The sequence below is a fragment of the Dermacentor andersoni genome, chromosome 7, assembly GCF_023375885.2.
Source record: "Dermacentor andersoni chromosome 7, qqDerAnde1_hic_scaffold, whole genome shotgun sequence".
NCBI classification, from domain to species: Eukaryota; Metazoa; Arthropoda; class Arachnida; order Ixodida; family Ixodidae; genus Dermacentor; species Dermacentor andersoni.
This window is the reverse complement of record NC_092820.1, coordinates 113,870,588-113,896,437: the sequence shown is the minus strand read 5'-3', so window position 1 is coordinate 113,896,437 and position 25,850 is coordinate 113,870,588. Positions and strand designations below refer to the sequence as shown.

The following is a 25,850-nucleotide window of genomic DNA, read 5'->3' as shown; positions in this document are numbered from 1 at the left end:
CGTTCATCCGGTGACACCTAGCACTTTGAAACGCTGTGTTGGACGCACTGACTTCGGGATCGGCCCACATATTGGTGCGACAGCGTCAGATGGCTCAGCGAGCGAAAAGGCCGGCGCCGGGCGCCTTTAGCAGAGAGACGGCGCCTAATTTCCCATTGGCTGCGACGCCACGTCCCGAGCGTGCCTCGACGGCGTCGAGGCGTGCTCGTGGCGTTGGGGCGTTGCGTTAGGACGATAACGAGATAAAGAGCAACATACATTTTTATTTAAATTGGCTCTGCTATTTTTTAATGGCGGGATTTCTGCGTTTCATATGCGTTTGAATGGAGAAATCGGAGTTTGCCTCTAAACTATAACTTGGCCTCGCAGATGAAAGAAATAATTGCCCCTTCTGATCGCATGGACCTGTTCTGGCAACACAAAACCAACTCGACTCGAAGGATTTAAGTCGAAAGATTCGTGTTCAATATCTATCTATCTATCTATCTATCTATCTATCTATCTATCTATCTATCTATCTATCTATCTATCTATCTATCTATCTATCTATCTATCTATCTATCTATCTATCTATCTATCTATCTATCTATCTATCTATCTATCTATCTATCTATCTATCTATCTATCGATCTATCTATCTCCTACGTCTTGATTATGTCTTCAACGTAGTTTATATCAAAATAAGTATAGAAAATGGCATGACATGCATGCATCATAACATGAATGCATGCCATGAAATGAATGACATTTCATGACATGACGTATTTCTCAAGGCATGTATCTCATGACAAATTATATGAAAAACCTGAAGATCGCTGCTGCTGCTGTTTTGCGCGCCTCGGGGGGGGGGTCTACAGCCAGTACGTACATGGTAGGAGCGTGACATAGAAGAACCAGGAGATATTCGTTTGGACGCTGCAATTACCCGTGACACCTCCTGAAATCATTGCAGCAAGTACAGCGCTTACCCTTCTACTAGTGGGCAATTCCCGAGGAGAGGTAGAGAGAGTCGTAGAGAGGGGCCAGGGAGAAGAGGCAGAGAATGGGTAGAAATTGCGAAGTCGTGAGACGAGTGAGTAACAAAATCCTTGCCACTCTTCGCTCGAGGTTCGCATATAAGGGGGTAAGGGCGGGACAGGAAAGAAGGCGACGTGGGAAGATGAGAAATTTCAGGGGTTTAGCTGCTGTAATAGTACTAGCTTGCGAGTATTCTGTGCATACTGGCGCCGTTCCCTTACGACGTGAAATATTTATTAAGTCGTGCTCATAATAAGGAGTCATGCTACGGAAGTGTTCGCCATATAGACTAAGGAAACCTTTATGCTTCTGAGCAATAAAGGTATGACGTCGCTAGCGCGAAGGCGCATGGGCAGAATAAACAGAAACGCGTTTTGCGACTTCTCTTCGAGCCCCTTGAATTTTTTGCCGCAGTTAACTTGCAGCTTAGCTTATTAATCTGTGAGACGTTACAAGGCTCAGAACGAATAGAATAACGTGTGCCTACCAGAATTAGCAGGTTCGCGGCAGGCAACGGCAGGTCGCAACCTGCGTGACGTCATAGCCTGAAGAAGGTCTATATAATAGCGGGGATGGTTCTGCTGATGAATTACCGGAGAAAAGCCTTCACTCCGCCTCGCTAAAATTCGAGTTCGACGGCTGTCATACTCACGAGGCGACTTGCTCGACAATGTCAGCCAAGTTTTTCCAAGAGTTTGTGTCGTTGTAGAAGAAGAAACCGACGCCGACGACGATCATATGGCTTTTCCTGTCGTCTCCTAGGGCACTCCGAAAGGCCTGAAAAAAAAAATTCCATCACAAACACGCCCGCGCGACAAACTGCAATGTAGAGGTAGCTAACTAAATAGATTCAGAGTTAGAGCCGTTAACTTTAAGGTCAAACACGTTGGAATTGCAACACTAAAGCCGAGAATGTTTGCTAGGCAGTATCTCAGAGAAGCTCCACTTAAGAGACATCAATGCTTAAAGTGTGATACAAAATACATCGACGTGTCATTGAGCAGCTTCACAAAATCGTCGCCCTAATAGTTACAGACAATCTTAACTGGAACCCCGTTCTATATTTAGCAGGCTTTAGGAACATATGTCCCGAAAGAACACAAAAGATTATTTTGCATTGTTAGCTTTACTTACCGAACGTCATCAAGATTTAGGCACATGCAAACTCAGAACTGTCCTAATTCATTCAGGCGTTGAAAATTGCGTAATCATTTTAATAACGGTGAAATTAAAACAAATGAGCTCAAGAGCCATCTGAGCCTAGCACGCTGCACAAGTCATCTACAGGGAAGGAACACTAGAAGGTGCAACGTACTTTTTGGTGAATCAGGGGGGGGGGGGAGGGGGGGAGGTAAATCCTAAAAAATCCCCCTGTACCGTCAATATATTTCCTCTGATGACTGAACGATAGGAGTGACATATGTTTCACTAATAAGGTTAGCACTGAACTCTCAGCATTACATGGCCTTCGCAAGATACGCTGCTTCTGCTCTCGCAGCCAGTAGCGGTGTTAGTCACCGATGTCATAGTGTGTGTGTGTGTGTGTGTTGTGTGTGCGAGTGTGTGTGTGTGTGTGTGTGTGCCTGCGTGCGCGTGCGTGTGTGTGTGTGTGCTCCTCCCTCACCTGCAGGCGAGGGAGGAGCAGTAGAGCACGGCTTCACGTATTCACGTATTACGGGACCCACCTGCAGGTGAACTGATCTTTCCCCTTCTCCGCCATGAAATCGAGTGGCGCTGGCTAAAATTACCATGACTAAGCCTATGGTACATGAACTGAACTTTATTTATTTCGTATCTATACAACGCACAGAAGACAGGGGCACAGACAAAAAGCCATAAAATCGGCTTGACTAGGTCTGTGTCCCTTATTCGTTTCTTGGGCAACTCGTAGAAATGCGTGCATAAATACAATATGAACACATGTATTCAAAAAACAATAAATATAAACAATGTTTGGATAAATGGGACTATTTATACGAAGTTACTTTCGCACAGCGGCGAAAAATTGACATGAATGCAGAAATTGTAATTGTCATACAAGTTACGAAAAATAAGAACAGGAAAACAACAAAATGCAGACAACATAAATCCCTTTTCATTTACGGTTAACATTCACAGAAATACAAAACTAAGTAAGTCACTGTGCAAATACAGCTTAGAATACGTCCTCATGAGAACAAAACACAAAGAAAATCACTAAGCATACACGTGAATGAAAGTGTGAGTGGCAAGTTTGGGCACCTAATTCAAATGATAATCAGTATGCCGAATAATGAAGAGGGTTAAGTACAGATGGCCGTGCATGATGCCGCAGCATTTGATTCCCGTAGTTAGTTCCTGAGTGCGGAATATGCCAAGTTTCTCTGTGACGTGTACTGAAACTGCTTGTCTTTAATGTTAGCCTTGACAAGTGCTCGAGAAAATCAGCGCTACCTTTTCTTTCTGTTAAAAAGCGTTCTAGCAAAATTGTATTTTAGACCAATTTTATCGGCGGTATATCTAATTGACAAAAAAGAGAATCAGTATGCGCATCGAATGAAGGGTTTGAAATTGCACGGATGGCTTTCTTTTGCAATAAATATAATATATTGATCTTATTGCTAGTCGTGTTGCCCCATAGGAGGTGACAATAGTTAACATCAGATGAAAAGAGATAATTATAAAGCAGGAGCTTCACTCTTTATGGTAAAAGGAAGCGTAATCTTATTTGTATTCCAACAACTCGTGCTAGTTCGTTACCAATAATGTTTACATGGTCATTCCATAGCATATTCTCTTGGAATATGGCACCTAAGCTTTTACCCATGGTACTATGTCTATGAAAGAAGTACCTACTCTAAGTCTTCCGCCAATGCTATGCTTTTTTTGTTTGTTGGCTGAAAAAGCACGCCTTTTGTTTTGGCAGTATTAACAGTTAATGAGTTGAATAAGCTCCACTTGTTTATTTGGGCTAGTGTATCATTAGCAACACATAGAACTTCTTTCACGTCCTTAGAATTTATAAATAAATTAGTGTCGTCGGCATAGATAAAAAATTGTGCGCAGGTATTGATATTAGTTATGTCATTTAAAATACAGGTTAAACAATAGTGGTCCTAGTATGCTTCGCTGAGGAGCTCCAGCGAATATAGGCAAATTTTTTGAACAGGTGTTGCCTACGACAACGGTCTCATACCTGTACTGCAAATAACTTCTAATTAAGGTCAGGAATGTTCCCCTAAAGCCCTAAATGTCAAGTTTTGTTAGTATTGTGATTAATGGTGTCAAAAGCCTTTGAAAAATTAATAAAGACGCCGAGAGTAACTAAATTGTCTTCAAAGCCTCGCGAAATTCTCTTTTTGCAACAGTAAAGTTATTTCTGTTGAACTACCTTCTCTAAACCCATACTGGTAATCTGTAATTACATTGTGCTTTTTCCGAAAAGAGGTTACTCTTGTATTAATCAATTTCTCGAGACATTTAGAAAAAATAGGCAGGATCGATATTGGCCTATAATTTGAGAGCTTGTTTCTGTCGCCAGATTTGAAAAGTGCTGCTACCTTCGCTATTTGCATGCGCCGAGGAAACATACCATTCGCCAATGAAAGATTGTACACATGCTCTAAGACAGGACAGATTAGGTCTAGAACATGCTTAGCTGGGCGAATGTGCAAATCATCGATATCGCAACTTTGGCTATTTCGAAGGCTACGAACACGTTCGCAAATACTCAGTAAAAAAGATGTGTACGGAGGAAGAGTTACCGCTGTAGCTCAAATGGTACAGCATCGCGGGTTTCATATGGTGCTTTTAGGTTGGGCCATACTTGCTAAAATTGTGCTAGGTTGTGTAGGTTTACTTGTCACTGGCGGCAAGGTGTCTTTTCTTTTTTACACTATTCTTTCAATCTACGTTGTGATCTACCTTTCCTACTTTTCCTTCCTATGGGTTGACGGTAACTGGGAAATTGAAGCAAACTACATACTATCCATAACAGCTTTTGAATCTCGAAAAAGTCGATTACCCATACAACTACGTCCCGACGAATTTCGCCTCTGATAACGCGCGAAGCCGAAATTGAGAGGCTGCAGCGAGTGCGAAGCCGTGCCCACCGAGGCGACATTGTGCTTACGTCACAGAGCAGTGAGCAGCTAGCGCGCTGGAGCTGCGAAGAGCGTAGATCCGCAGCGCGCAGGACACCCGTTGCTGGATGACGTAAGCTAAACGTCATCTCGAAGCGCGTGCCTTCGCGCTCGCTGCAGCCTCCTAGTTCCGGTTTAGCGAGCTCTGATAGCCGAATTTCGCATGACAAATGATCGCCGGGCACTTCTGGGATGGCTGCGCCACCTATTGGCAAAGTCGCGAACTAGGCGTGACGGGATGAGCTCTCTGAGATCGGGCCGTTTTGGAGGCTATGGACGGCAGACCTGTACAGATTTCGCTGCGGAGCGGCATACACGAAAGCACAAATACAACATTCTCACAAATGTCATTCAGCTTCCTCTTGCACTTTTAGGACGCGCACGCAATGCTTAGCGAATAGGTAGAATCAGTTATGTGCGCTAAGCATGGCAAATATAAAGCGTAGTTGAATAGCCTCGCACACGTGAACTACGCTATCCCGCTGTGCTAGAACTCGGTTTCTGCAAAGCTCGTTTGCGGAACGGTAGCGATATTTCCCTCACCCCGCCATTACACTGCAATGTTAAACTAAAGCTCTCTATAGACGAAACGAAGTGCACGCGCAGTCCACGCTGCACTGGTTCACCTCGTTAGTGGTGCCAGGTCAGCGTTAACTATTTCTCCCGCTGCTAACGTGAGCATTGTGCGCACATGCACTGTAAGTACACTTTCTCGGTGACTGCTCGGTGTATATGCCCTGGTCTGAGCGGGACAGGACGCTAAGCGTCAATCTAGCCTTATCTAATATTTCGGTTAGCGCTAAACTAAAACCGGCGATTTCCCGCTAGTCTCATCTTGTGCTCTATCGAGCTGCCACGCCTGCAACGCCACTGACGGCGCGCCTACTCAGACCAATGTTACGAGACGCCTGGTAGCTGTCGGGGCACTGTTCCTTCTGCGCCGCAGCAGTTGCCCTGCGTGCTGCCTGGCGGCAACACGTCGTGTCCACGTGCGTCTTGGACACTGTCGGAGAAGTACGAGCTCAACGCTAAGCATTACTACTTCTGCCAAGGCTTCGACCACATCGGGCCCTGAACTCCTGTCACTCGTGTTTCGTGTTATTTTTTTCTTATCGTTTGAGGTGCTGGGGGGCGGAAGCATCGCTCACTCTGATTATGTCCTTCAAGTCGGCCGCGATGCCGATGTTTTCGACGAAGGTCGGGGGCCCGTAGATGTTGAGGACGCCGTAGTGGTTGATACGTGACGCTCTCTTCAGCTCCGCCAGATGATCCAGCAAGTCCGTGACGGAAAACTGGGTATGGTCGAGGAAGCTGCACAGGATACGTGCCACCAATGATTGTGCTGGTATTATTGCAGACGTTCGCCATACCTCTCTTTCCCGCAGACTCAAAGCACTTCAGCAGCGCCTTCCGGAGAAAAGCGCGGTCAGTACATAACGTATTGCGCCACACTGAGCCGTGTATTGCAGTAATGATGCACTGCTGGCAAACGGTGCATTACGGAGTAGTGGCAATATATATGCATTGTAAGACGAGGTTTAGGCAGCCATTCTCTTTATTCTCTCTAGTGAGAGCCCCACCACCAGGCCCCAAAACGGTGATGATGAGTATGCACAGGTGAGAATATGAAGCGTATGAATAGTGCTCACACAAATTTCCCCTCACGCGCAAGCGGCCAGCCAGGACGCGACTTAGCCAGGAGGGAAACGCCGAACGAATCGTTTGAGGCGCAAAACGTGAACGATCTCTGAACCATGATAACGATGGTCCGAAGAAACGTCTACGGGAGTAACGCGATAGTTCCATGGGGGTGTTTCTTGATTAATAATGTAGGCACCAAGGAAGCGGGATTCAAACTTCTCACACAAACCGGGTGTACGAATGGGCGCCCAAAGGAGCAGTTCCTCTCCAGGGCGAAAGGAGACGTCGTGACGAGAGATGTCTTAACGCTGCTTGCGATCTAGCTGACGAACTTCTGTGTTGAATTGAGCACCTTGATGGCATTTCTCAAGTCTCGAGACGAACTGTTCGGGTACACTGGCCTAGGTGTTAGATGGGGGATTTAAAAAAGCGGCGTCGATGGTGGTCGGTGAACGGTCGTAAACTAGGTAGAAAGGTGAGTACCTCGTAGTTCAAAAAAAAAAATTAAATTATGGGGCTTTACGTGCCAAAACCACTTTCTGATTATGAGGCACGCCGTAGTGAAGGACTCCGGAAATTTCGACCACCTGGGGTTCTTTAACGTGCACCTAAATCTAAGCACACGGGTGTTTTCGCATTTCGCCCCCATCGAAATGCGGCCGCCGCGGCCGGGATTCGATCCCGCGACCTCAGCAGCCTAACACCATAGCCACTCAGCAACCACGGCGGGCTACCCCGTAGTTCGTTGGATAGCGGTGTTGGGAGCGAAAGTCACAAAAGCTAATAGTTTGTCCCACTTGTCGTGGTTTGGCCCGATATACATTGATATCATATCTATTAATGTGTGATGAAATCGCTCGGTTAAGCCATTTGTTTGTGGGTGATATACGGATGTCGTCTTATGAACTGTGCCACAAGCTCCGAGTAGTTCTGTGATCATTGTTGACATGAAAGTCTTGCCGCGGTCGCTTAACAGTACACGATGTGCACCATGACGCAGCACAATGGCATCCAGAAAGAAGGTGGCAACGTCAGAGGCTGAACTAGAGCGTAGAGGAGCGGTCTATGCGTAACGTGCGAGCTGGTCAACAGCTGTTGCGATCCATCGATCACCTGCCGGCGTTACAGGCACAAGGCCGACTAGGTCTATCCCAACGATGGCAAAGGGTGTCTCGGGACATGGGATGGGCTGTAAAGCCCAGCAGGAGGCGAAGTCGGTCGTTTCCGCCGTTCACACTGGACGCAAGAAGCGACGTACTTGGCCACAAGAGTAGACATGCCTGGCCAAAGGAAACGGCTCCTAACGCAGTGGTATGTTTTGTGGAAACCCAAATGGCCAGCAGATGGGTCGTCGTGAAAGGCTTCAAGGACTTGTGTGCGCATCGAACGTGGAAGAATACGTACCAAGCGGTGTCCGTCGAAGTTGTAAATGTAGTGGCACAGCACATCGTTGTCAAGCTTAAATAGTCGCAGTTGTTGACGTAATCTGGCATTTGGTGCACAAGTAGTTCCGCACAGAGGCTGGATAATGCTGTTGTAGTAGGGGTCAGAACATTGACACGAGGTGAGCTGAGTGACGCGACTGAAAGATAACGTGTCAGTAACCGCTAGAGGTAATAACGGGAGTGCCGACTTAGTCTCATCATCAAGTGGCAAGCAATGGAGAGATGTACTCGAAGATATAAGTGGCAGCGGGCAGCGAGAGAGAGCGTCGGCATCTAGATGCTTTTCCCCAGACTTGTAGACAACTTCAACATCGTACTCTTGTAAGCGGACCACCCAGTGACCAAGGCGCCCAGACAAATTTTTGATTGACGACAACCAGCATAAGACGTGATGGTCGGTTATGACCGTGAAGTGGCGTCCATAAAGATATGGTCGAAATTTTTGGATCGCCCAAACTACTGCGACACATTCCTGTTCTGTGATCGAGTAGTTCTTTTCGGGAGCCGTTAGTGCGCGACTGGCATAGGTAACAACTCTCTCTCGTGAGGTGGTATCACGCTGTAGAAGGACAGCACCGATCCCCTAACCACTAGCATCGGTGTGCAAACAAGTTGGTGCGTTCTCATCGAAGTGACAGAAGACAAGGTCGGTGGGTAATGGTTGCTTGAGGACTTGAAAAGAAAGTTCGCAGTCGTCTGTCCAAGGGAAAGCAGTGCCCGACGTGAGCAACTTGTGCAGCGGCGACGCCACGGCAGCGAAATGACTGATCAAGCGGCGGAAGTAGGATGCCAGGCCCAAGAAACATCTTAATTGTTTTTTTTTATTTTCAGGGCGAGGGACGCGAAGCACGGCAGCAACCTTTTCGGGATCTGGTCGAACGCCATCTTTGCTGGTAAGGTGACCCAACACTTTGATGTTCTTTCTGGCGAAATGGCATTTCTTTGTCTTGAGTTGGAGTCCAGCGTTGGAAACGCTTGTGAAAACTTCGTCCAAACGCTCAAGGTGCTGACGAAAAGCAGTAGAAAAAATAACGATGTCATCTAAATACCACAGTTAGGTCTTCCACTTAAGGCCACGTAAATCATGCATTCAAATGTTGCAAGGGCATTACATAAACTGAAGGGCATGACGTTGAACTCGTAAAGTCCGTCTGGTGTTGCAAAGGCAGTCTTGTCCTTGTCCGCTTCGTGCATGGGGATTTGCCAGTATCCGGATCGGAGGTCTAGACTAGAGAAATATTCTGCACCCTGGAGGGAGTCAATGGCATCGTCGATTCTGGGCATCGGATATACATCTTCGCTCGTGATGTTATTAAGGGCTCGATAATCGACGCAAAATCGTACAGAGCCGTCTTTGTTGCTAACCAGCACAACAGGAGACGACCAAGAACTAGACGATGGCAGAATCATGTCTCTTTTGAGCATGTCATCAACGTTATCCGCATTGATTTTCTGTTCTGCGGAAGACACGCGATACGGGCGGCGGCGTACAATCGAACTGCCTTCGGTTTCGATGCGATGTACTGCGACGGAAGTGCGCCCCAGAAGCTTCGAATGAACGTCAAATAAGGCGCTGTGTTTCTGCAGGAGTGCCAAAAGGTCTTCTTGTGGCCGCCATAAATCATAGATTTATCGCGGCCGTTAAAGCAGCGGCAGTAGTATGTTAATCAGTTGGGGTAGACAAAGGTGGTGATCCGGTGTGAAGCGGTAACAGCGAAAGAGGTTCGGTGTCAGTAGAGCATGTCACAGTAGTGCCCTGGGAGAGCGCAACTAGCGAAGAATTAGGGTTACGAACAGTGACTAACGCTCTACCGTCCTGAAATCACACCAGGCAAAAAGTAAGGCTAAGCCCACCAGAAATGCAGTGACCGCTCGGTGCAAGAAACACATCACCGTTAAGAATAGTCTCGGAAGTCACAGTAAGAATATGCTCATTGCCCGCGGGAATGAAACAGTCGGTAGACGTGATGAAACGTAGGCTATGAGCATCGACAGCGGACGAAGATTCAGTGTCCGTCATATGAATAGTTCGCTGACGGCAAGAGATGAAAGCTGAGGCTTAGGGCAGGAAATCCCATCCCAAAATCATCGCGGAGGTGCACGAAGACAGCACGATGAACTGAATGTGGTGAAGGATGCCATCAATGAAAACGCGCGCAGTGCAAACACCGGAGGGCTGAACAAAAACTGCATCAGCACAACAAAGGGGAGGGCCATACTGCGGTGTCTTCGCTTTTCGCATTCGAGAACACAAGTCAGTACTAGCAACGGAAAGCGATGCACCTGTGTCAACCAAGGCTTCGATTCGGACACTTTCAAAACACACCAAAAGTACATTTGACGGCGCTCCGGAGGAGTTTCACGTTGTCCAAAGGTTGCAGCTTTCTTTCCTGAAGCTGCACCATTTAGTTTTCCGGGCCGTGATCGGAAGATGAAGTAGCCGGTCCTAGAGGGTAAGAGGAGCGCCGCATCGCTGATGGAGAGCGACGACGCGGCAAACGCAATGAACCTGCAGTGTTGAAGTCCTGTGGAGATGGGTAACGTCGTGGATAATAATCGTAGTCAGAACGCCGACGTCGTGGTACAGGGCCAGAAAACTTATCCCTTTCAAACCCGTCATTGCCACGTCTTTCATCTTGCTGACGGCGTCGGCAAAACCTTGAAATGTGGCCACAGATGCCGCAGTAGTAACAAACCGGTCGACGTGCGCTCCACGCGGTGCAAGACGGAACAGGCGGTGGTATTGCAGTGATAGGATTCAGGGACACGTGCGGTGCAGGTGCCTGTTGTAGTGGCTGCTGGGAGGGTGGCACTATAGAGGCAACCTGAGCGTAAGTCGGCGTAGGGAAAGGAAGCGGCCTCGGGACTTGCGGCCAGGTCTCGGCAGCTATCTCTTCCCTCACGATATGGTGTAGGCCGCCACCAGGAGGCGTCAGATGGAACTCAGGAGGGCTTGACGAAGCTTGGGCGTGCAGTTCCTCACGGATGATGAAGCGAATCAAGGCACGTAGCTCGCTGTCTTTGGACGCCTTGAAATCAGATGTGTCAGGGTGTAAGCGGAGCATATGAAGCTCATCGAGACGCTGACACGTACTGATGATGTCCGCGATGGTAATGGGATTCAGCACTACAAGAGCTTTGAATACCGCAGTCCCAATACAGGTGGCGTACACCACCACTCTCTGCCATCGAGGTGTTCACGTGGCGGCAGAGGGCGAGGACGTCCTCTAAGTACGAAATGTAAGACTCGCCCGACTGTTGTATACGCTCAGCAAGCTTCTTGGCGATATCGGAGCCGGCAGACGAGTTCGCGAAAATCTGGCGTAGATGGTGTTTAAAGGTGCTCTAGTTGACGAAATCGAGCTCATGATTGTGAAACCAAGTATTCGCAACGCCGGTTAGGTAGAAGGTGACGTGAGCAAGTTTTACTGATTCGTTCCAGTGGTTAAAGTCACTCACGCGCTCGTATAGCTCCAACCAGTCTTCAACATCGTAACCTGGAAGCCCAGCAAACACCGGTGGATCCTTTTGACGGATGGTGACTGTGCAAGAAGGGGTTCCCGCAGGAGTAGGCAAGGTGGGTGTCGTGGTATTGGTCTGCTGGTCCTGCGACATGGTTGAGTGCAGTTGTTAGAGGCGGCGACCCAAGCGGAGCTCCAGGGATGTAGCGTAGGTGAAGCTGGGGAGAGACCGGGACCGAGAGGGCGAAGGAACCGGAAAGCACACTCCACCACTTGTGAGACGAGGTTTAGGCAGCCAGTCGCTTCTTTATTCTCTCGAGTGAGAGAGGCCCCAAAACGGTGATGATGAGTGTGTACAGGCAGTGGCGTAGCTAGGTTGTCTGGCACCCGGGGCCCATAGGTCTTCTGTCACCCCCCCCCCCCCCCCCGGGTGTAGTCGAGGAAGGCGAGGATATCGACAATTTCCGGGTTTCAGCACCAGTACAGCCGCCTTGCATACCTCGCACGTCCCCCGGGTCCCCTTCTCCTTCGCTTTCTTTCCCAGAGATCGCGAATGCAGCAGGTATTGGCGGCGAGGAGTTACGGAGTCGCCATCTATTGGAAGCTCCTCGCTGGCGTAGTTTGAGGGATCACGCGGCGCGCTCCTCATAGGTTTTGCTGTCAGTGTTCAGTGAAAACACCACGCGGGAGCTCTCCCGGACATTTCTGTGACTACTTTCGAAACGAGAGAAGGTTTTTACTGTCTAAATAAAAATATTGGGCAAACTGAAAGCACAGAATCGTTTACAGACGCTATTTCTTTACCGAATACGTAATGTGAACGCCACTGTGCGCAATTGCAGCAATGGAGTCTCCCGAACCGGCTTCTTGCGAGAAAGGTAGGCAAACGCTGAGAGCAAACTATGTGAAATATGTTCTTATAGTGTTGGTATAACTAAATGGAGCGTAATAGAATGAAGCCTCAATGCAGCGATCGCACAGCTTCGCAGCGACCGACAGCGCGTCTGCATGCTTGTCCGCGCCCTGTTTCGCTTTCGCCGCGTGCGCGTTTTCGCACCGTGCCATGAGCTTTAGGCCGCAGAATATGAGCATTTGACAATATACAAGCAATCATTGTTGCGTGTGCGCTATCAGAGCTGTTCAAAAATAACTTCGTTGTAAAGACTTCGACGCCTATATCTACGGCAACTGTGATGTGCCATCGCGACGATTGAATCTTTTTTTTTTCTAATTTCTTGGACGTTTCGATATTATTTCTCGAGTTGCGTCGGACTATATGTTTATCGGTGTCCTCATTGTGTGATTTCTCGCTGCTTCGTTTTTTGTAATCCAGTGCATTATTTCATAACACGAACATGACCATCTGCCATGCTTTATTTTAATGTGCTTCTTACCGCTCTCTTTCCACTCCAGTGAACTTGCCAGTATATATAGCATCGAAAAGTTCATAAACCAAACCGTCATGACATTAGTCGGGCAGCGGACTCGGGCGAGCGTCTCAGGGCGCGTTTTTCGAACATCGCAGACCCGGCGCCGTGGCATAAATCTTCCTCGCGTCTGCGCTTGCTGCATACCCGAGTATTAGCCGATGACTGTTTGCCGGTTTTATGTTTCGCGAGCCAAGCTTCACGCAGCTTCTTTTCCTGCGGCTACGTATGAGTAAGGATGACACCGGGCTCCGTTGCGTGCGTCCGGCACTGCGGCACTGAGCAGTAGCCTACCATGTTGCGCGCCTTCAAAGGCAGCCACTACCTATTGTAATGTTTTCAATCGTTGTAAAGGAGACACTCGAAGCAGGAAAATCTCGCCACTAAATGAAGACCGCAGCGTACGAGGGAACTTACACTCTTGTTTCCAGCTCGCTTCGGCGCTCCCGAAGCAGCCGACGCGGCCGCTATTTCCACGTGATCCCTAATAGCACGTCACGCCGACGGTGGCGCCAGCTTTACAGTGGTGGAGCTCGAGGCCAATACACGCAGTTTTTTCTGCACCAAATAACACAGGGTGCTGCACTGATAACTTGTGATAAGCGCATGTGCACATCTTCTGTCGGGCTGTAAGGCTTGACAACCAGTACAAATGCGGCATCGCGGCAAATACGGCTCACGTCACACGAAAAAAAAAAAAAACATTTTTGTAAAGTTTTAATTACGAATTTTAACGGAAACATTGCATTTGCAAAATTGAAGGCCGACATTCATATCTTGCCCAACAACAACTTCAAAAAAATCGTTGTAGGTACTATGGCCCGCAGTATTTTGGCTGTGGGCAGCCCTGAACGAAAACGAGAATTAAATTGTGTCTCAGTGACGCTGATCTCCCCACCATATTAGAAAAACGGAAAACACCAACTGCCTCCCTGCTGCGCGGGCGCCAATGCTATGACAATTACTAGTTTTCTTCATTCTGATCAATAAAGCCTTGTTTTATTTGCTGCTATACGGACAAACGTGATTATCCGAGCCGCGGTACCACCAGAAGATTGGGAACAGATTAGAGCAACGCTTCGCGTCGATTCTTGGCGTCACCATAAAAAAAAAAGAAGACCGCGATGAAGCTCGTGCCAGCGAAACCTGTTGGTCTGCACTCGCTGTGGAGAGGGTTGAGGGATCAACGTACGTCACTGGTCCACTATTTCGTATTTCTTTCGCTGCTACTATATACTGGGCGCCGCCCGCAGTGCCAGAGTACTGTAGGTTATAGCACCCAAAACGGTTTTGATTAAGTAGTTTTTGTTGAGTTAATAATATGACTTTAAGTCCTAAATTCTCGAATTGAAGTGCTTCCTCTATAAGTACTAATTATGGAATTATTAAGGATATGGTTATTACTTATCTGCCATATTTTTCGCGCTACCGAGTTCCTAGTAATCACAAAAAGACATAACTTCATAGAATCTCAATCGGAAATATCCTTACAAAATTCACCTTTCTTTTTATAAAATTCTGTGCAGCTGAAACAGACACTGTACTTGTGACATGAAGTCACACAACAACAACAGTTTTCTGAAACTTTCGAGGGTAAGAAGGAAAGTGTGAAACATAACGGCAGGTTTCGCAGCGGCTTCTCGGAGCGAGCGGGATAGGGGAAGTAAAAGCGAGCCGGACATCGCGGCGGGCCCGCGACTACAGCCTGTCGCGTCATACGCCGCCAAACTCTTCGGCCGAACCGAGTCTGAAGACGATCCAGAGAATCCCATTCGCGACTTTTCACGGCCCCACTTATGCAACGTCGCTCTCAACGAACGCTTCGCCGTAAACGCGAGCGCCGGGCGCGCTGGTTGAACGCCCTCTTGCTGCTGTCTTTGTTCGTCTTCGCTTCGCGTTCTGAACGGAAGAGGTACCCAAGAGCCCCAACGCCTTACAACGCCTCACTGTATGTTTAGCGACTCCTGCTCCCAGCATGAACGCACAGCACGAGCGCACCCCACATGAAACGTTCCGCTAAGGCGAATAGTTTAGTGACCATTTTGCGAATTAAATTTTTTAGCCCGAACATTCGTGCAATTGTTTCGTGGGGTGTTGGATAGAGCTGCAGCCGACAATTCTGCGGCGCAACGCATCGGGTACATGAGCTCGGGCTACTGGATACTGGAGCATTCTTTGCCATTTGCGCCCAGTCAAGCCGGCGGAAAGAGGGTTGTCTTCAGGCGTATGACACACCCCCCCCCACTGGACCCTTGCACCCGGGGCCCACGGCCCCCCGGCCCCCCGGCCCCCCCTGTTGCTACGCCACTGTGTACAGGTGAGAATATGAAGCGTATGAATAATGCTCACAATATATATACTGTCTGCTAAAAACAACAATTACTCGGAATGAACTTTCCGAAACCAATTCTTAGGCACCCTTCAGTGAGACACGCAACCTCTCATATTTTTAGGTTGAATACCTCGATGCATAATTTACGGCTGAATACGTGACAAAATACAATTTTTTTTAAGTAGGGACCATTTTCTTCAATATTTCGTGCTTGATGCATGCAAAAATATTTTAGCACAATATTCAGTCGCATGATTGCCAAGAATATTTACAAAAAGCAGCTGCTAATACACTTAGTTTTCATAAACAGTTGAAAATTTTCAAAAATTGGCTTTGCTAGCCACTATATAAACATATTAAAATTAATGGCGGAGCCTGCACGTTGCAGAATTCATAGTAAAGCACAACCTTTCTATGGCATTGAATAAAGTTTTCATTTTCATTTAATTGAGTATAAATTTCATAAGATGTTTATTTATTTTTATTTTTTGCTCTTAAGGGTACCAGTGAAGCGGGGCTCAGGCACACAAGAAATTTGTCTCGCACAAATTATATTGGGAATTCGTTTCTCTAGACATATTAAGTGCTCATAAATAAAGGGATGGATGAAGTTTCTGTGCTCGGTTGGTGCGTTTGGCGTGTAATGACCGATAGCTGAAGGTTCAAAAGGTTCAGAAGCACTGACAGCTAGACGAGTGTGTATTGAGTCATATTAAGTGCGCAACGAAACGGAGACAAAAAAGGAACAGACAACACGAGCGTTGTCTGTCCCTCCTTTGTCCTCGTTTTGTTGCGCCGCTATTGTGTTTCAAAGTGCTCTTTATGCGCCTTCCTTCTCGAGAGAGCTGCACCCCCTCTTTGCGAATCATGGTCTCACACATAAAGGTCTCGCCATCATAAACGCCACGTCCCCTATTAGGGCATGTGGGCTTAGTGCATTCTCCAATAAACAACGCGTAAAACCGCCAGTGCGAGCGCACCGCGAAGAAATAAAGAACAAAAAACATAAAGAAAAAAGAAAGCAAACTGAGTCCAGTGACGCAAACGTGACGTGGTCCTTAGGTACCGCTGTGGGAGAGGGTAGGGAAGGAAAAGTGCTTGTAAGAGTGCGTCCGTGTTCTGAAGGAAGTGAGTGTCAGTGTTGGTATGGAAGTGCGCCTCCTGGTAGCAATGACCTCGGGGTAACACAGCCTCTTCTATCTCCCACAATTACTGATGCAATTTAAAAACGAAAGCATCCGCCAAATCGCTCCATATACTGCGCTTCACAACGATCAGCGGTTAACCAAAATTTCCTATCGAGCACTCGCAGCATGCGTGATAAGGGGACCCCTTTCAGCGAGCATTGTATTATACCGCCTTCTTGTACCCGGCACGCGCGCTGAGTGACCTACTTCACGTCGAAGGACAGGCCGCAGGTGGTGTCCCTGTATGTGGCGCAGACGTTCTTGAACGTCGGAAAGATGATCTTGCCAAGCACTGGCTGCACCGTGTTGTTCTTGACCCGCACGTGCGTGAAGAAGACGATGTCGCACGACCTGTCCGGCGGGTACAGCGGGTGGATGGCTGCTGCCGGCGAGCCGACAGAGCAGAGCAGCGGAGGAGGCTGAGTCGTCGTCGTTGCCGGAGTGGCTGCGAGATGTTGCATTCACGCAATTAGCACTCTCGCCGAAGTTCACCTGCTTTGCGATAGTATGTATGTATGTATGTATGTATGTATGTATGTATGTATGTATGTATGTATGTATGTATGTATGTATGTATGTATGTATGTATGTATGTATGTATGTATGTTTGTATGTATGTACGTATGTATGTATGTATGTATGTATGTATGTATGTATGTATGTATGTAACTATTTCACGCCTCCGTTGAATGAAAAGAGAAAATCATTTTAACTTCTCGGTGTGCTGGGCGGAATTGAACTACAGCCCGACGGTTTAGCGTCAGGTAACAATTGCGAGCGTTCTCGCGCACCCTCGTGGTGGCACCGCTAGATGGCGCAGCTTGCCCAGGAGGAAGCGCGAGAGAGGAGCTCGGTGCTCTGAGGCCATTTACCGCCAAACGAACAGGGTGACAGAGTGACACGTTTGTGCGAGTAGCGGCCCCGTCGCACCACTCGCGCTCGCGACCAAAAGATAGTACGCCGCATAACGGGCGCACAAAGTGCACAAATGATAAATGATTTGACGTAACATTGCGGCCACAAATCGCAGTTGTGATATATGAAGTAGTTATTCTGTATGGAGCTCTGCAGATTTAAAAACAAACTGCATTGTGAGTCGCCGGAAGTAAGATTTGTATCTGACCTCACTACTATAGTAGCGTGGTCAGATAGGCAGGCCATTGTCTGTGGAAGCAGCTACAATGTACGAAACGGAGTATAGACGTCCTGAACTTTCTCCGCAGAGACTTACCCGTGGGGGTTGTCCTCCTGGGCAACGTCATCATTGCCGGTGGCGTAGCGCTCGTCGCAGTCGTTCTAGGTGTGGGAACCCTTCTCGGTGTGGGACTGACGCGACGCTCCGGAATCGTCTGGAGAAGCAACAAGACATAAGAGCGGAAACTAGCGAAGCTTTACAAGGAGCCTGTTCTCCTCCGTACACAAGCGGATTTAAACGGTTCTGCACAATGGACGACAGAAATGCGAACGGAACGCGACAAACGGCCGTGTGACTGAAGCAAGTGACTAAATAAGCTAACAAGGGAACCCGTCGAGAAGGAGAACCAGTCAGCTAGTTGAGAAAAAAATTGGAGGACCCTTAAGCTTTGCCTTCAAGAGTGAAACGTGACAGCGTTCCCGTCGACCTGCCAAGGGGTGTAAGACAATGCGCTACGGCGCAGCGATCATTTACGAGGCGCCCCGCATCGGACTTCGCACCCACCAATCACGCCGTGAGCGTCGAGCAACGCAGCGTTCGGCGCGGCAAGGAAACGTGCGCCTGAGCAAGCGGAACGAACCAAAGAACTCGGTGATCGGCACGGGCAGAGAGATATATAGATAGTGATCTAAAGAAAGAAAGGAAGAACGCTTGATTCTGCAACCCGTGAGGGAGCACGGCGAAGCGTCGTGAGGGGAGAGGGAGTCGGGGCTGCGACGCGCCTCGCGCCGGTCCCCGCACAGCCCCAATGCGCGCGTGGCGCACCACCTGTCGGGGTAGCGCCGTACATTGAGAGGAGGGGGCCTTCTGTGTTTGCCGCAAGATGGCTCTGCGTGTGCGGAAAGCGCAGAAGAAATGTAGCGGAAACGTACTTCGCTACTCGTGTAACTGCAACTTCTGTAAGTTACATGCTCATAATTACCGATATACACCGCAGTATAACTTTCTACGGCACGTTTCTAAGACAACACCGCATTCACTAGAGGCGCTTTTGTACCGCTTTGAAGCATCGAACTCGTGCCTGAGTGGTAGCGTCTCCGCCTCACACTCCGGAGACCCTGGTTCGATTCCCACGCAGCCCATGTTGCAAGTTGTTTTTATTTATGAATTGCCTGCCGGGATTTTTCGCTCACGGCCAACGCCGCGGACGCCGACACCGACGACACCGGCTTTTCTGCGACACGAGCTCCTTAACGCTGTCGCGTTAAAAAGTGCCTGGCTGTCGTGCGAACTCTAGACAAGGCACGCCTCATCTAAGCGGATTGGACGCGCTGCAGGAACCACTGACGATACTGAGCACTTCGCTAATTTTCGTTAGGCTAGTTGGTTCCTACGTATGGCGAGGAGGACACAACGCCTATACGTGAACAAACGGATGGGCGTTCTTTTCTGACGCTCCTTCCTGACCGGCCGTTCGCTCAATTAGTTTCGAGTCTTTTTCACCTTAATAATTAAGGATTCTAATCGCTTCTGTATGGTAGCATGTTATGAAATGCTTTATTATTGCCCCCTTCCTAAGTTTGGCTGCGTTATCAAGTGGTGCCTGTTTACAGACATGTGCTGACATCATTGAACACAGGGAAGGCGGGCTAAGAGCGCTTGCAGCATGTTATGAATGGCTGTCCTTTCGACGATAATAAATGAATAAAGGACAGCTGTCGGCGGCCAATTTTATGTCAATGAAAAAGGCAGAAGCAAGAGTAGTATAATGACCATACAAATGATAGACGAAGAGAGAGCGTCAATCGACCGAAACCGCAAGCAAGTTGTAGAAACGCACTCCATGAAATATTTGCACACTTTGGGGCTGAATTTGTGCCGCGGCCAGGCACGTACCCAGAATTTTTTTTCGGGAGGGGGCGGCCCACCACCTCCATCATCATCATCATCACCATCATCATCAGCCTGTTTTATGTCCACTGCAGGACGACGGCCTCTCCCTGCGATCTCCAATTACCCCTGTCCTGCGCCAACCGATTCCAACTAGCGCCCGCGAATTTCCTGATTTCATCGCTCCACCTAGTGTTTTGTCGTCCTCGATTGCGTTTCCCTTCTCTCGGTACCCATTCTGTAACCCTAATGGTCCAACGGTTATCTAACCGGCGCATTACATGACCTGCCCAGCTACATTTTTTTCTCTTGATGTCAATTAGAATATCGTCTATACCCGTCCGCTCTCTGATCCAAACCGCTCTCTTTCTCTCTTAACATTATGCCTAGCAATCTTCGTTCGATCGCTCTTTGCGCGGTCCTTAACTTGCTCTCAAGTCTCTGCCCCATATGTCGGCACTGGCAAAATGCACTGATTGCACACCTTACTTATCAATAATAATGGTAAGCTTCCAGTCAGGAGCTGGCAATGTCTGCCGTATGCGATCCAACCTATTTTTATTCTTCTGTGCATTTCCTTCTCATGATCAGGGTTCCCTGTGATTAATTGACCTAGGTAAACGTACTCCTTTACAGTCTCTAGTGGCCGACTGCCCGGCTATTTATCATTATCTTCATCTTCTGCATATTAATATTCAACCCCACTCTTACACTCTCTCTGTTAAGGTCTCCAATCATTTGTTGTAACTCGTCTGCATTGTTGTTGAATAGAACAATGTCATCGGCAAACCGAAGGTTGCTGAGATATTTGCCGTCGATCTTTACTCCTAAGCCTTCCCAGTTTAATAGCTTGAATTCTTCTAAGCATGCAGCGAATACCTTTGGAGAAATTGTGTCTCCCTGTCTGACCCCTTTCTCTATAGGTATCTCCTTGCTTTTCTTGTGTAGAATGAAGGTAGCTGTAGAACCTCTGTAGATATTCTTACGCGAAGGACGAGTCAGTAAGACGAGAAACTATTTACAGATTATATTTACAACAACGGTTGCAGCGCTGACCGGTTAGATTCACAGCGCGAGCCCAGTTCGTTCTTCCTCCTCTTTTCTGGAGTGATGGCGCCTACGCGCCTCGTTTAAAACGAATACCACACGCATGTAGCAATATTTTCCAAGCTTTTTACGTAAGCGTTCTGTACTCCTTGATTACGTAGTGCCTCTACGATTGCTGGTATCTCTACTGAATAAAATGCCTTTTCGTAATCTATATAAGCCACATAGAAAGGCTTATTGTACTCTGCAGATTTCGCGATAACCTGATTGATGACATGGATGTGATCCATTGTAGAGTATCTCTTCCTGAAGCCAGCCTGTTCTCTTGGTTGACTACAGTCCAGTGTTTGGAGATTATTTTGGTAAATACTTTATATAATACTGGGAGTAAGCTAATGGTCCCATTATTTTTCAATTCTTTAACGTCTCCTTTTTTGTGGATTAGTATAATGTCTGCATTCTTCCAGTTTTCTGGGATCCTTGCAGTCGATAGACACTTCGTATAAGGAGCCGCCAGTTTTCCAAGCATTATGTCTCCTCCATCTTTGATTAAATCGACTGTTATTCCACCTTCTCCTCCCGCTCTTCATCGTTTCATGCCTTGCAGGGCCCTTCTGACCTCATCGCTAATTATAGGAGAGTTTCTGTTTCCTGTTCATTACTATTTCTAAGTGAGGTATCGTGACTCCTCTGGGTACTGTATACAGGTCAGCTTAGAATTTTTCCGCTGCTTTTACTATATCTTCGAGATTGCTGATGATATTATCCTTCTTATCTTTTAGTGCATACATCATGGTTTGTCCTATGCCAGGTTTCTTTTTTACTGATTTCAGGCTGCGTTCATTTTTTACGGCTTCTTCAGTCTTTCTCATGTTATAGTTTCGAATATCAGTTATTTTCGCCTTGTTGATCAGTTTTGACAGTTCCGCGAATTGCGTAACGCTGTGCGGCCGCCAGTCCCATACAACCGCGTAGAGCACAGGATTCTGCGATTCTAGGCGTACTGCGCTCACCGCGAAAGGTTAGAAAAACACCCACATAAGCACAGCAGAGAAGTGGCTACGTGAGGCGGTTGGACCGATAACTGTTGAAGCGTCATTCAAAACAAGTCATCGTTCTCCATTTCCGGCGGCGTTTCCTCTACTTCCTTTTTAAATAAAAAGATGTTGATCCATAAATATTCTCATAAACAACGGTTATCTTTTTTATTATTCGCTTTTGCTTGCAGGTTGGTTGTTGCCTTGGCTCTCTCACTTAGTAGATCGCTTAATTTCTCAACTCCTTGCGATTTTTGTTTCCCGTTGCCAATTTTGCACGAAAAGTGCTATACAATTAGGGAAAAACAGACGAGGTAACGGGCGACAGTCATCTTGCTTATGGCTTTAAGGGTTATTGCAGGGTTTCATGATGGACGCTCTTTCACATTATTTTATTTCCATCACGTGTATATGGTTGCAGGCATCTGCCAGCGTCGCGGCGACCCGTAATTCAAGGAAATAATGAAGCAAAGGGTTAAGTTAAACGCAATTGGCGTATTCTCCCGCCGCAACTCGTTCCATGAGAGTACAGACCAGCTGAGTAACAGCCGCATCCCTCTCCTGGTCCCAGGATCAGCCTAAACAAAGAAGGTTGAACTAACAAAAGCAACAGCTATGCGCGTGACTGTTGAATAGATGGTGACAACTGAACGCATCTCGAGTTAATCGCGCGGGTGCGGAATCTATGAGAAAACTGTCCTTCACATTACAAGAGATGCCTATAACTACCGCCATCTAAAGGGAGTGAAAAAGGCAGCATAATGCTGACCGATGAACAGCTGCCAAGTCTCAACATTGATCTGGTGGCGCTTTAGGAATGTGTGAGGAGTGGTGGCGTGGGTGGGGAGGGGGGGGGGGTATGCCACTTGATTTTTGGGGGGGGGGGGGGGGGGCCCGGGCCCCCCCGGGCCCCCCCTTGGGTACGTGCCTGGCCGCGGCGTTGATTGCCGTCTGTAACGCATGCCTATCTTTTCAATAATACTGTGAAATATACTGTACTGTATACTATATGCTGTATATACTATACTGAACTATACTATACTATACTATACTATACTATACTATACTATACTATACTATACTGTACTATATACTGTAGAATATACTCTATTCCCAGTACTTTCCGGGCGCGAACAGCATGGACGTAAGAACGTGGCATATCATTCCTCAAAGGAATGAGATAAGCACAATGTGTTAAATAACGCGTACGCAAGATTGATCAAGATTTTTTAGGGTGGGGGGGGCGGCATTATAAATGCCAGAGAGTGAGACAGTTACGTGACACAGTGCAACTGCAAATCATGGCGACTAATGCATCTCCGTATACTTGAAGAGTAGTTTCCGAACGTTTTTTTTTTCTTTTGTTTTGTGTTTTAAACCCAGAATCTGACAGTTTCAGTTCGGTCGTAACAAAAATTGTCTCTTCGGCAAATTCAGTGTGAGCGGTATTTACAGTGTGTCCCACGTACCACGCACGGAGTTCATTTATTTTCGAAATGAATGCATAATGCTATGCAGATCGAACAAATATTATTTTTGTATCAGCAATGCCAAGACGCGTCCGGTATTTTTTGTTCCTTTTGTAATTACCTAGATGGCAATGAATAACTAACTTTTTAATATTACCTGTTAGAACACCTTCGAAAATGTCAATTTTAATTGCTTGCACCGTGAAATCTCTCTCCCACGTTTCGCGCAAAGACCGCGAAATATAAATCTATAACGTGGCAATACGCGGTATATACAACGTGGACTACGTGCTGGTCAGGTGGTTACGGTTAATATTCACCGAGATTGTTCCTAAAGGCTGGATATAGAGTTGCGCAACAGATGGGCCTACGCAAACAATTGAAATCGTCGTATTCGAAGGTGCCCTAACAGTGACTGTAGGCCCGCCAGACATAAGTATAATGAAAAAGTTAGTTAAGCAATCACTACAAACTAATTTCTGAGAAAGAACACAAGAAAGACTGCATGCTGCCTCAAATTGCGGGCAACAGCGTATAATCGGCTTCATCCACATAGAAGGCGTTTTTTTTCCTTTTTAATCAGCGCACGAGACTTGGGACACCTTGTATAGGCTTGAAATAATTTGCACAAAATTTCGAAACACGAAACATGCGTACATAAATCTGTAACACGCTGAAAGTCATACGCAGAACGCGAATTAGTTCCTGAAGCTTACAGCGAGCGTATGGTTCGGGGCAGCCGGAATGGTAACGGCCGCCGCTCCAGATCTGCCGGCGACTTCCTCAGCGATGTCATCATCTGTAAATACAGATATAAATCAATTACAATTCATAAAAAGGCAAGCATCGCGCGGAGATTCTTATGCGATATCTTATGTAGACCACTGGCAAAATTTGCAGCGACCTTTATTTAGTGCAAGACGCGGGAGCCTCGCCCCAGACCGGGGGGCTGGTAAACTAGTGTTCCGTTTTTTTAGTAAGCATGCCCGTGAGCTCGAGATCTCGGCGGTGTGGTATGCGCCGCTGTGATCTCGGAGGCCATTGTCTGTCCACCCACACCAAGACAGCCGGCTTGTTTAGCGTTTCCTGAGCGTGTTCGCTTGCTCTATAAAAAAAAAATGGAAAGTGCGTTTGCTTTAAACAGGTGTGCGAGAGTAGAATGTTTTGGCCACGTAATCGCAAAAAGATATTTCGCTAGAACTATTTCTAAGAGATAATTTAAGCCAAACTTTATGCTGCACATATTGTGAGCGAAGACGGTCGCCCACGGTCAAAAAATCACTTGCGCGCGAAAAGCATTGCGAATTCCGCCCCTGGACCATGAAGTGTCGCTTTGGACTAATGGCGTTCGGCAGCTGAGGAGACTGTCACGTAAGAATCTTCTTGCCGGCCGACAGCGACTATATTCAACGCGTTGCTGCTCCTGCTGTTATCGGTGCCATATAAGATTTAAAAATGGGCTTTCACGCAAGTTGAGGGGCACTTACCTTCGGGTTGAATGGCAAATAAGACAACGACGATGAGGCCGAAGATCAGGCAAATGACGAGGAAGACGCCCACGACGGCCCAGATCCTGCCGCTTTCGCTATCTCCGCTGGTTGGGTAAAGCGAGGACGACAGCTCAGTGGAATACGTTGCCGGGCCTGCTGGCAAGCCACCTTATAGAAGCAATGCTTTTCTTTGCTCATGAAAATGATGAAGGGAGATTGTCTATTGGGCGCTCAATAATAAAGGACGGGAAGCACTGGCATTGTTACAGTTGGATTGGCCACGTGCAATGGTTTAACTTCGGGCTACATAGAGCAAGACAGCCGTAGCGGCATACTGTATTTCCTATCACTTTGTTTTCTTTTTTCTTTTTCAGATGTGTGACTTTTTTACTGTTTAGTGAGACAGCCGGCTGTCTTTGACACGAGCCAAGCATTCACGTGATGCAAGCTACCTTGATAATTTTCTTGCGTGATATTTTCTTCGGGCACGTCATGTATCCTTTTGGAACATTGAAAGTGCGGCATGCTATCGCAAACATTGTACTGGTCTGATCACCAGAGGCCTGCAGCTGCTTATACGCTGTTGTTCCTATCAGTAAGGTTGCGCTGCCACTGCCAGCGTCGTGTGGTGTTGCACTAGAAATGAATATGTAGACACGTAGGGATAATTTTGAGGCGCACCCGATTGGCAATAAGGCGATGCAAGCTAAGCTAGGTACCCACTTTACTTCAGCACAAGAACAATACGAAGTTCGCAATGGCGTAAAAAAGAAAAAAGAAACACTAGAACTGTGCAGAACCCACGCACAGTGGCAATCGATGTCACGTAAATCTTTTCGCTAGCACCTATCTATCTAGCATTGCTCGGGGTTTTGCAAAGCGCTAGCAGGTGGACTAATGTACTTGCGTAAACTGAGTGCTTGTGTGTGGGGGTCACGGGCATACGTCTCTGCGACGACAGGAACACGTCAATGACTTCGCTGAAGATTATCGTACGGCGGCGACGGCATGATCTATACTCAGGCCGTTCGACGTCAGCCCACGACGCGGCGATTGCTGGTTTCTACAACGGGAATTGGAACAAGCGTAAGCAAGAGGAACACATATTGTGACGTCTACAGCGACTACGTGTCGCCAATGGATAAATGTTA

General features: G+C 47.5%; 1 protein-coding gene across 2 annotated transcripts; it reads right to left on the bottom strand.

The window, feature by feature from the left end:
- Positions 1-1,645: 1,645 nt before the first annotated feature.
- LOC129385406 (uncharacterized) lies at positions 1,646-25,631 on the bottom strand. 2 transcript variants are annotated; one of them, XM_072289097.1, is made up of 6 exons: positions 24,697-25,631; positions 23,926-24,008; positions 17,863-17,980; positions 16,839-17,076; positions 6,287-6,449; positions 1,646-1,794 (listed from the first exon to the last, which is right to left on the bottom strand). In XM_072289097.1, exons 3-6 carry the CDS (start codon positions 17,894-17,896, stop codon positions 1,666-1,668), a joined length of 564 nt encoding a protein of 187 aa, XP_072145198.1. In that variant the 5' UTR covers positions 17,897-17,980; positions 23,926-24,008; positions 24,697-25,631; the 3' UTR covers positions 1,646-1,665. The 2 variants fall into 2 exon arrangements, with proteins under 2 accessions (XP_072145198.1, XP_072145199.1); XM_072289098.1 differs by lacking the exon at positions 24,697-25,631 and having other exon boundaries at positions 23,926-24,115.
- Positions 25,632-25,850: the final 219 nt, after the last annotated feature.

Coding starts and splice junctions, on each gene's coding strand:
- LOC129385406 (XM_072289097.1), bottom strand. CDS start 17,896: ATGATGACGTTGCCCAGGAGGACAACCCCCACGG. Junction 17,077..17,862: donor CAGGAGGACAACCCCCACGG/GTAAGTCTCTGC, acceptor AACATCTCGCAG/CCACTCCGGCAACGACGACG. Junction 1,795..6,286: donor ACTTGAAGGACATAATCAGA/GTGAGCGATGCT, acceptor TTTTTTTTTCAG/GCCTTTCGGAGTGCCCTAGG.